Source organism: Rhinatrema bivittatum, chromosome 16 (genome assembly GCF_901001135.1).
Source record: "Rhinatrema bivittatum chromosome 16, aRhiBiv1.1, whole genome shotgun sequence".
Taxonomy (NCBI): domain Eukaryota; kingdom Metazoa; phylum Chordata; class Amphibia; order Gymnophiona; family Rhinatrematidae; genus Rhinatrema; species Rhinatrema bivittatum.
Genome location: NC_042630.1, coordinates 2,832,105 through 2,843,614, shown reverse-complemented (window position 1 = coordinate 2,843,614; position 11,510 = coordinate 2,832,105). Strand labels below are relative to the sequence as shown.

General features: G+C 50.3%; 1 protein-coding gene across 1 annotated transcript in view; it reads right to left on the bottom strand.

Moving 5' to 3' along the window:
- Positions 1-2,268: 2,268 nt before the first annotated feature.
- LOC115077207 (alpha-2-macroglobulin-like) overlaps positions 2,269-11,510 on the bottom strand; it is a 69,402-nt gene continuing 60,160 nt past the window's right edge. Inside the window, exons 29-36 of the mRNA XM_029579492.1 lie at positions 7,654-7,868; positions 7,036-7,251; positions 5,472-5,593; positions 4,717-4,807; positions 3,862-3,930; positions 3,566-3,668; positions 3,055-3,126; positions 2,269-2,766 (exon numbers count right to left, since the gene is read on the bottom strand). Coding sequence (XP_029435352.1) covers positions 3,068-3,126; positions 3,566-3,668; positions 3,862-3,930; positions 4,717-4,807; positions 5,472-5,593; positions 7,036-7,251; positions 7,654-7,868 — 875 coding nt within the window. The 3' untranslated portion in view covers positions 2,269-2,766; positions 3,055-3,067. The remainder of the gene's footprint in view (positions 2,767-3,054; positions 3,127-3,565; positions 3,669-3,861; positions 3,931-4,716; positions 4,808-5,471; positions 5,594-7,035; positions 7,252-7,653; positions 7,869-11,510) is intronic.

The following is an 11,510-nucleotide window of genomic DNA, read 5'->3' as shown; positions in this document are numbered from 1 at the left end:
GTTCTAAGCTCAGTGGCATTTCCCCATCTTCATCCGTGCCGCCCGGGTCCCTGCCAGGGATACCCCTTGGTGAGGCGAGGCATGTCCTAAGGTCTGCTGATAGGACTGGGAGAGGGAGGCCTTACCGGCTGAGGTTCCAACCAGACAGGGGCAAGTGAGGAAGCAGACTGTGCCTGTACGAAAGCCTGAATGAATCCCACCCAAGAGAAGGCAGTCGGGGTCCATACCTAACCCAGGAAGTACTGGGGTAGGTGCCGTTGGGGTTCCCTCTCCCATGGATGACTCAGTCCCGGGATTACTCAGATCCGAGGTACTTCTGGTTGAGGCTGTGGATGACCCATCCTCTGAATGGGAGGAGCCGGGCTTAGCAAAGTCCGGGGAGGCCCAACTCTCCCTGAGCCTCCTCACAGAGCTGACATAAGCAAGAATCCAGGTCAGTCTGTGCAGCCCTAACGTGAGCAGCAGCGCAGAGAGAAAGACGCTTATGTTTCTTTGCTGCCGGAGCCACTGGCAATGGTAACTGCGTGTTCAGACAGCTCGCGCTTAAAATTTTATATGCAAAGATTTTGGGCGCCTGCATGGAGACTGGAGGACGTCTTACTGAAACCCCTCTAACGTCTCTGAATGAGGAGGAAATCCTCTTCTCTTTTTTTTTTTACTTACCTGGGCTCAGCGCTTACTCAGTGAGTGCAGAGAAGTCTCTGGCTGCGGGGGAGGGGGGAGAGGGCTTTGGCTGTCACTGCCGCACTCAGTTTCCTGCACCCACTGCCTTTCAGCTGCTTCAGCAGCAAAATCCACACTGGGAACCGGCTACCGGACCAAGACAAACATCTGAGGGATCTCGTAAATCACCTCAGGAACTCTCAGCTGGGGGAGGGACCCTTACATATCAGCACAGGAGAGCGGGTCTTGATCTTTGTCCAATTTAAAAATAGAATTTCTTCTTCCAAAAGGTACAGCGATCCCCATAGGGAAAGCACGTCTGCATCTGCTGGAGACGGAGAAATACTGAGGGGCTGAGGTCACTGCAGGGCTGTATCTAGGGTGACGTCAGCTTTGAAACCTGACTCTGTCTCCATCTGCTGACAGGGGAGCATAAACCCACTGGTCCTGAGTCTATCTGGCTACACGCTAGGAAACAGCAATTTATCTGTAAATGGAGAACATGGAGTCCCCATGGTCTAAACAGAGAAATGGAATGGGTACATTGCTTTGGAACTTCTCCTGTCCCGGCAGCATATTTAACAGCGGCATTTTACTTTATAAAATAAGTGCTGGTGACTTTAAAAAAAAACAAAACACTCGGAGTCCAGGTTTTGGTTTGCACTGGTGGAATAGTAATTTATTTACAGTTTGCATACTGTCAGCCTTTATTAATTATAAGAAAAAAGCCACTGAAGATCTCCCAGAGAGTTTGATCATCAGCAGAATCTGAGTCTGCGTCTTCTGAAGGTGTTTGGCTGGATGGTTGCTGGAATTTGCAAGCCGAAAGCTGATATCGTGCTGTCAAGTGCTTAAGTTCCCTCCGGCCCCTGAAGCAGATGGGCAGCATCAGGTGAGCAGGTCACCGCCGCTCTGAATCCTTAGGAAGCACATCGGTGTGATCAGGGCACACTGCACACACCTCCTGCCAAGGGCATCCCATTTGATGAGGAGCAATTTCAAAAACAATAATTGGATAAAGCATCTGAGAAGGAACATTCACATATTTTAAGTGAAATATTTTATTAGCATTTGAAAAGAAAAAAATAGCAAAAACAGAAAAATGTAATTCCCCTATGAAGAAGGTGGAAAAGAAATAAAATATATTATTATTGTGGTGCATTAGCTGGGCTATAGGTGGCGCCAGTTCTGTGGCTTTAATCTTATATTCATTGCACCAAATTATCTTTGCCACAAAAAAGTAATATCCGCATACATTTCGTTTTATTTTACATACTTTGGGGTGGTTGCATGTTGGTATTGTAAGTATATCTGAGGAATAGCACACCCAGCAGGTGCTGCCTGCCCTGTCCACCCCCATGTCAGACTCCCTGGTGATGAAAAACAAAGCTCCCAGGGAGAGAATCGCATCCTGAGCTTCCTCTCCTATTGCCGCTCTGCAGTGTCTGAGTGAAGAAGTGAAACACAGGCAGGAGAGTAATTCAGATCTGAGGCAGCAGCTACCCGCAGCGGGATCAGTTACAGCCACACCACACCTCCTGCAGCACCGGAAATAATATTCCTAGGGCGCTGGGGCCTCTTAGAGATCTCCTGTTTTTTTGTACCTTGAGCAAGGCCTGGCTACTTATGTCTGCTGATAGCTGAGAATTGCCTCTCCTCATGGGTCAGCACTAGTTTTATTTATATTCTGCCTTTTCAAAGTGCAGTACCTGAGTACTTTGTAATGTGCATTCTTGAATAATTTCTTACTTGCGACACTGTGGTGCTCTGTGTTTTTACTTTCCTGCTTTTAACTTTGCATTTTCACTTTTTGTGCAATGTTTTGTATCTGCCTGGAGCCCCTGAATGGAGAGATGGAATATAAATTGAAGCTATGAATGAATAAGTTACAGTCACACAGCGGATTTTGGGGGCACAGACTTTATTTTCACAGAGTGGACCGATGGGCTGGGGTGGGCCCTCAGATTGTCAGAGGGTGAACCCCTCATGTTGAAGAGTAATTTGGCACAAACGAGATGCCAGAGGCAGGAGGGGAGCACCAGATAGAGACAAACACCACAGGTTTAAGGCAATAGGTGACAGCTTAGTGCCTGCCCAGGATTTCTAGAAAAGAAAGAAAAGAGAATCCTTGAGTAAGAATAACACAATTTATAAATTCAATATTCACAGAATTATCTGATGCCCAAGGAAGTTTCCTCAGTGTGCTGGGGAGGGGGTGCGTGGGATCCCTCAGACGAGGTGGGGGGCAGTGTGCTGGGGAGGGGGTGCGTGGGATCCCTCAGACGAGGTGGGGGGCAGTGTGCTGGGGAGGGGTGCGTGGGATCCCTCAGACGAGGTGGGTGGATCTCTCGGCTGCGGGTGAGAATGGGGTGTGGCATCTCTTTCCGATACCTGTATTATGATGCTAGGAGCTGCTTTCCGCTGAGGAACAGGGAGAGTTGTACATAGTCTGAGCGTATTCGTCTGTAAAAGGAAAGGATACCACAAATTAGATGTGGAAAGCAAAAATTAGCTCCGCACCCCAGTGCAAACATCCCCAAGAGGCGTGGTCAGGAGTTCATCTCGCACTTTTCTTAATTCTTCAGCCGTGCAAGCAGATCCTCCAAGGCGGCTTGGCAGTGCCACCGCCTGCTTCCTACCTCTGGGATCCAAACCTCTTATCAGCAGATTCACACATTGATGCAGCTCATTGAACTATAAATGGGATTCTGATTCCCGATGACCTCTTGTGGTTTATTGCCTGCAAATATCCAGAAGATTGGAATTCTCCTGGTGCCAGGACCAAAGGAAGGGCAGAAAACTGGACTCTCAGCAGGGGCTGAACGGCTGCATCTTCTGCCCCCCGGGGTTAATAAGCTTGGGTGGAAAGAGAGCCCTGGGGGTGGTGAGAGGCTGCTCTTACCTGTCTCATAGTAACTGTACACTTGCACCAGACGAGGCTGCACATTGTTGATGGGATAGTCCAGTTGCAGGGTGACAGAAAAGCCCACGATTTCACTGGTGACCTGAGGAGGAAAGACATGAAAATCAGCTGGGCCAACGTGATTTTATCTGCTAAAAATAATGCAGTAAGACGAGGCAGAAGAAAAAGAACAGATGCAAACAGGACAGAGCATAAACCAGATAGGAAAACGCGGAGAGCAGGAATAACAGAGCTGCTGGGTTCTGCCTGGAAAATCTTTATTACCCCGAGCTTACCTGCATCAGGTACAAGAGGAGATGGCCCGTTGGGGTCTCAGTCTTGGAGACTATTCTATTCCTTGTGAGCTGCAGAGGGAGAGGAAACATTTAGGAACTCTGGAGATTTAATCCCAGCTCTGTCACTGACTCTGTGTGTGTGACCTCAGGGGAGTCACTTTATCTCCCTGTGCCTCAGCTCTAATTCCCAGCTCTGTTACTGACTCTCTGTATGTGACCTCAGGGGAGTCACTTTATCTCCCTGTGCCTCAGCTCTAATCCCCGGCTCTGTCACTGACTCTCTGTGTGTGACCTCAGGGGAGTCACTTTATCTCCCTGTGCCTCAGCTCTAATCCCTGGCTCTGTCACTGACTCTCTGTGTGTGACCTCAGGGTGAGTCACTTTATCTCCCTGTACCTCAGCTCTAATCCCTGGCTCTGTCACTGACTCTGGGTGTGTGACCTCAGGGGAGTCACTTTATCTCCCTGTGCTTCAGCTCTAATCCCCGGCTCTGTCACTGACTCTGTGTGTGTGACCTCAGGGGAGTCACTTTATCTCCCTGTGCCTCAGCTCTAATCCATGAGTTTGTCACTGACTCTGGGTGTGTGACCTCAGGGGAGTCACTTTATCTCCCTGTGCTTCAGCTCTAATCCCCGGCTCTGTCACTGACTCTGTGTGTGTGACCTCAGGTCACACACACAGAGTCAGTGACAGACACACACACACTTTATCTCCCTGTGCCTGAGTTCTAGTCCCTGGCTCTGTCACTGACCACCTTGATACGTGAAGGAGGAAGTGGGTTAAGGGCTTGGGGAATCCGTGCTGTGAGCCAGTGCTTTTTCAGGTGCCTGGGGCTGGGGGTCAGTGTCTTCTCACCTCGTCCAGTGAAGATTGGTCAGCATTGTAGCCGGACAGCAAAGTTACGTCGACGATGGCCATGTTGGAGGCATTATGGAAGCCAGTGTAGCTGCAGGAGGAAGAGAACAGGAGACCTGTCAGAGAAGGAGGCTGAGGAGCAGGGAAGGGAAGGTTCAAATGCCACGGACACTCCTTGTGACCTTCGCCCTCCACTGCCTCAGGGACCTGTTCGCTAAGCCCTGGTATTTTCCCCGGAGGGGAACTCTCTTAGCCCAGCCCTCCCCAGAGGGGAAGACACCATGGGGTTCACTAAGCTGGGGTATGGACCGGCCAGCACCATATTACGCAGAAAGCCATAGGGGGTGTTCCGGGCTCCGTGGCTTGGGACAGGGCCAGGACCAGTCATTAAACATTTTAAACTTTTATTTTTTGTTAACTTTGGCTGCAGGTAGAGAACAAGTGCGGAGGATACGTCAGGCCGCGTGGGCCCTGTCACCGACGACCCCGGCAGCAGCAGGAAATGCATCGCTGCTACTCCCAGCAGAAGCGTTGCCCTTAACTCGAAATCAAATAATGCGGCTTGCAAATCTTCAGGCAAGCAATGTGAATTAATGGCCGCATGCTAGGCCTGTCTGATCAATATCTCCCATGCTGCCTTATCAGGAGCAGTCTCTTACCTCATGCTGCCTTATCAGGAGCAGTCTCTTACCTCATGCTGCCCTATCAGGAGCAGTCTCTTACCTCATGCTGCCTTATCAGGAGCAGTCTCTTACCTCAGATTCACATGTAGCTCAAATTTCTTCCTGGATAGGTCAGTGCAGGGATCTGGAGAGGTGACAGAAAGCTGGAAGCTGGGCTTGTTGCTGGCCAGCTTGATGTTATAGCGCACCGTAGCCTGGAAGAGAGGTGAGAAGTAATTTACCTGCTGTCGTATTGCTGGGAGAGGACTGGGGGAGTCACGGGTTGTGCCAGGGATAGGACTGGACTCTCCTGTCCTACCTAGGAGGCTCTTGTGTTTTGTGAGGATGGGGTTGCAGGAGGCGGTGGGGATTTGTGTTGTCCCAGGGCTGGGATATCTGGTGTTTGGCTGCAGATGGCTCTGGTGTGTCTCGAGCTGAGATGTCTCATGATGGGCAGGAACTGGGATATCTCTTGCAGGCATTAGGGCTGTGTGGTCTCATGCATGGCTGGGTTGTGACTGGGACGTTATGTCTCCTGCTGTGCTAGTCTGGGGCTGTCTCCTGTTGGGCTTGGCTGGTCTCTTCTTGTGCTAGTCTGGGGCTGTCTCCTGCTGGGCTTGGCTGGTCTCTTCTTGTGTCAGTTTGGGAGTCTCACCACTTGTCATCCATGCTGCCTCTCACAGCTCAGTATCCCCAAATAAGTTTATTATGTGCACACCTGAACACGTTTGTAAGCCAGGGAGGGTTGGGAATGATCTCGGTCTCTCCGCTTTACTGCTGATGCCCCTTCTTATTATTTGCATGGCACCTTCTGGAGTTCCTAGGCTGTAACCTTCAGAGGCAGCAGATCAAGGTGCGCTTGGAAACGCTTCTGAGTCGGGCCAATGTAACCGAGACTATTTCTGTATCTTCCTGCCGCAGTTTCATGGTCTCCGATTGCAGGATCTTTGCTTTCTCCATGCTCGCTGGGCACCGACACCTGTATCAGCGATGCCCTTCTGGTGTGGTTTGCTCCCTCGCCGCAGTGTCCGAGCCTCCTGTCGCTGGGAATAGGAATTGTTCATTCTCTTCTCTTCTTTCTGGGTTGGGTTCTCGGTGTTGCTTCCGTACCTACGTTGATGTTATGATGTTTACACAGTTTCCAATGAATAAGCCGTGGCCACCTTGTTGCCCCTCTCTGTGTGCAGCAGGTCACACCCAGCAGCGAGCTGCGTAACCGTTTCCAGTTCTCTTCCACCGAAGCTGCGTTTCTCCGTTTTACTATTCCTTTCTATGGCTGGGATCCGTCTTGTCCGGAGCCCATTATCCTATGCTACGATGGTCAATCTCTCAACTCTAGGTTTGACTTCTCCACTCCTCAAATCTCTCTCCTTCCCTCTGCATCTGGATTTCCTTCCTTGCTGGTCTGCTTCTTTAAAGAGTTTCTTCTCTTGCTTTGCCTTCGTCTGCTGCTGGACTTCCCGTCATTTGCTCTGTTCACCGGAGCGAGGGCCCAGGCTTAAGGACTGAGACTGCCGAAGCTTGCTCGCTTTCATACTTGGGCACTGTTGGTGTCATTAAGTGCATCTGAAAGTCTATTGTGGGGGAGCTCTGCGTGTGTAATTAATTTGAATGACACCCATACCTCCTTCAGCTGTAGGAATCCACAATCTCTCACCTGTAATAAGACACAGCCATTGCCGCTGACCTCGGCCGCGTAGTCCCCTGGAATGTGCTTCAGGTCCCTTCTCTGTACCACCAGCCGATTGCTGTCTGCGGCCTGCAGCGTGTGCTCCACATTATTGTTATAGAGGATCCTCACCTCATTATTCCCATCTTTCGTGAATGTGTATGTGGCATACTTAGTTAGACTCTTTATGGCCACCACTGTATCCTGTGAACAGAGAGAGAGAGAGGACACCTTTGATCTCTGAGAATTCGTGGTAGGATGTGTTCAGGGTGCAGGGGCCCAGTGACGAATCAATTGCAGCCTGGCCCCAATATGCCAATATGCATGGCTCGTTGACAGGAAATGTCAGTGTTGGGGGATGGGTCACCCTCCCCCTCTCCCAGGGACGCACGTTCGATGCACTAAGGAAACACTCATCCCTTCTACATTACCCACCCACCTACCTAGCCTTGGCTGTTCTTTCCCTCTGTACGTCATGCTGATCCCCCATCATAACAGTCTGTGACAGTGCTGGACACTTCAGCCTTCACCTACCTACAACCTTATTGGTCTTTTGTGTCTCTTCATGAGAGAATGAACAACTTTGAGTAGGGTGACGGTACTCACCTGCGTAGAGCTGAAGCCTCCAAAGTTATTTGCCTGCCTCATTAACCATCGCACCATTTTGGTGGCATATTGTAGATCAGTCGGGGGACCATGATAAAATAAGGCATATAGCATGTAAGCTGTCATCTCTATGTCAGCAGAAGCAGCATGACGGTAGAAGAAGGGGTAGACCTCCCCCTGTGGTTTATCCAGCCGTTCCCAGTGAATCAACTCATCTGGAAGGAGAAGAGGGAACAATGGTCTTGAATTCTAGTTTAGTCAGCCTTCTCCAAGGCCTGGAAGAGAAAACTCAAACCCTGCACTCTGATCAGTAGTGGGTCCCAAAAGTCATGGAGCCCTATGCTGTCAGGTCTGCAGTACCTTCAGACGTGCAAGCAAGGTTCCCTGGGACAGGAGCTGAGGACTGAAGAAGTGGTGGACAGGGTTAGGCCAGGGGGCCAGTGAGCCCAGCATCCTGCCTCCAGCAGTGAGCAGAATTTACCTGTTAATTTTGTTTTCCTTAGTGTAGACAGATGGACTCAGGACCAATGGATCATATGCTCCCCTGCCAGCAAATGGAGACAGAATCAGGTTTCAAAGCTGACCTCACCCTAGATACCTCCCCTGCAGTGACCTCAGCCCCTCAGTCTTCTCTTCAAAAGCCATTGTGGACCTACTATTGAAAAACTTGAATACCACTTGATAACTTGATTAAAAACTGGTAACCATAAGTGTACTCAACCAAACATAAGCACTGAATCCCAGCAATATTATAGATGTCCTGATCCAGGGATAGGGTGATGGCTTATCCGTAATCTCTTTGGGCTCGAGATTCATGTGCGATTCCTCGACACCGTTCATGGGCAGCCGTAGGCGGGATGCAGAGTCCATCTCTCTACACTAAGGAAAACAAAACTATCAGGTAAGTAATTTCTTCATTTCCTGGCGTGTAGCCAGATGGACTCAGGACCAATGGGATGTACAAAAGCTGCTCCCAAATGGGGCAGGTGGCTGCCCGCAGTTCAGATAGCACTGCTCTCACAAAGGCTGCATCCTCCCCAGCCTGTACATCCAGGCGATATAACCTGGAGAAGGTGTGCACGGAGGACCACGTCGCTGCTCTGCCAATATGGACGGGAGACAGTAGCTTAGCTCCCTCCCAGGATTCTGCCTGAGCCCTAGTGGAATCAGCTTTAACCTGAAGGAGTAAAGGCTTCCCTGCTTCTACGTAAGCTCCCATGATCACCTCCTTGATCCAGCGAGCTATGATAGCCCATGAAGCTGCTTCGCCTCATTTCTTTCCACCGTGAAGAACAAACAAGCGGTCCATCTTACAAACTGGTTCTGAGCGTTCCAGGTACCGTACCAACAGCCTACTGACGTTTAAGTGGCGTAGAAGGGGGTAGTCTTCCTTTTCCTTGTGTCTCTCTAGGGATGGTAAGGAGATGGACTGGTTCAGGTGAAACTCTGAGACTCCCTTTGGCAAGAAGGAAAGGACGGTGCGAAGCTGCAATGTTCCTGGACTCAACTGGAGGAATGGTTCCCGACATGACAGCACCTGTAGTTCAGAGATGCAACGAGCCGAGCATATCGCCACCAAAAATAGAATCTTCATCGTTAACAGGTGCAGAGCCAGACTGTGCAGTGGCCAAAAGGAAGGCACTGCTAAAAGGTCCAATACTAGATTGAAGTTCCATAGGGGCGACTAGCCACTTTAAGGGTGGTCAGAGGTGTTTAACCCCTTTTTGGAAGTGGGCCAAGTTCAGATGAGACAGGCATCACCTGGATCTTCAAGGAGCTGAGGAGCAACCCTTTGTTCCGACCTTCCTGTAAAAATTCCAGAATCATGGGGATCTTTGTTGTGCGAGGGGGCACCCCTCGCTCCTTGCATCAGGCCTCAAATATTCTCCAGATCCAACAAGGACATTGAGAACTTCCGTGCATGGAGCAAGGTAGTAATTACTGCCGTCAAATATCCACACTTCGTCAGGTGAGCCCTCTCAAGGGCCAGACCATAAACAAAACTGAATTGGGTCCTTGTGAAGGATCGGACCTTGTTGGAGGAGGTCCCTGTGTGGAGGAAGGCATAGGGGCCTCTCCACCAGAAGCCTCCACATGTCCATACAACGGGCAGCTGGGCCAATCTGGGGCCACAAGAAGGACTAATCCTCTGCGGCATTCAATCTTGTGAATGACCTTGCCCAGCAGGGGCCACGGATGAAGGCATACCTGCTGTCCTCCTCTGACCAGGCCTGGACAAGGGTGTCAATCACTTGAGAGCGCTGATCTTTTCTGAGACTGAAGAATCGTGGGATTGTGGGATGTGGCCAGTAAGTCGATGGATGGGAGGCCCCAACGATCTACCAGGAACTGGAAGGTTCTTGTCGACAATGCTCATTCTCCTGGACTCAATCTCTCCCTGCTGAGAAGGTCTACTCTGATGTTGTCTTTTCCCACTATGTGGAAAGCCAAGATCCCTTGTTCACTTAACTCCACCTATTCCATAAGGGGGACTATTTCCAGAGACACTTAGTGGCTTTTGGTTCCTCCCTGGTGGTTGATGTAAGCTACCATTTTTGCATTGTCCTGCATTACACGGACCACCTGGCCCTGGAGTCTGTGGCTGAATTGTAGGCATGCTAATCTGACAGCTTGGGCTTCCAGATGGTTTATGCTCCAGCGTGCTTCTTCTTCCTTGGTCCATCATTGCTGGGTTGTCAATTCCTGAAAGTGAGCTCCCCACCCTCGGAAGCTCGCATCCATCGTGAGGAGTAGCCAATTTGGTGGGGACAGGTTTACACCCTTGCTTAGGTGAACTTCCTGTAGCCACCACTGGAGCCGAGAACATACTTCTATTGGAAGATGGAGGCGAATCGAGTAGTCTTGAGTCAATGGGTTCCAACGTGACAGCAGGGAGCATTGGAGTGGCTGCATGTGAGCCCTCACCCACAGTACTACCTCCAGGGTTGACGCCATCAGGCTGAGGACCTGAAGACAGCTTCACACCCTGGGGTGCATTGTGTTCATCAACCAATGCACTTGGCCCATCAGCTTCCTTATCCTCGAAGGAGGGAGGAGGACTTTGTCCTGCTTGGTGTCAAACCAGAGTCCAAGGTACTCTAAGGACTGGGAGGGCTTGAGGCAGCAGTTGTCCATGTTTACGACCTAACCAACATCCTGAAGCAGGGACGTGACCCTGCCGGTCCCCTGGAGGCTCTCTTCCAATGACTTTGCCCGGATCAGCCAGTCGTCTAAGTAAGGGTGCACCAGAATCCCTTCTTTCCTTAGTCCCACCGCCATGAGCACCATAACTTTGGAGACTGGATAATGCTTTGGGGGCGGATGCCAGAAATATGAAGGTAGGCCTCAGAGGTCCAGGGAGGTTAAGAACTCTACCGGTTGTACGGTCATTATGACGGAGCGGAGAGTTTCCATGCAGAAGTGGAATATCCGCAGATGACGATTGATGCTCTTGATGTCCAGGATGGGGCAAAACGAACCCTCTTTCTTAGGTACAATAAATAGATGGAATAACGCCCTGTATTTTCCTGGGGACATAGGTACTGGGAGTAATAGCCCTCAAACTGAAGATCTTTATCAATATAGATTCCTCTGCCAGTTTCTTGTGCTGGGAGTATAAGGGCGACATTATGAACATGACCTGAAGGATGCTGCAAAATTCTAGAGCAAATCCTTCTCGTATTATGTCCAGTATCCATTTGTACGACTTGATCTCGACCCACCACTGATAGAAGAGGGACAGACAGCCCCAGTACTGGAAAATAGCAAGAGGCTTTCCTTAGGGAGATCAGACTGGACCAAGGAACCTGGCACCTCCTCCGTGTCATCCGGGTCCCTGCCAGGGATACCCTTGGTGA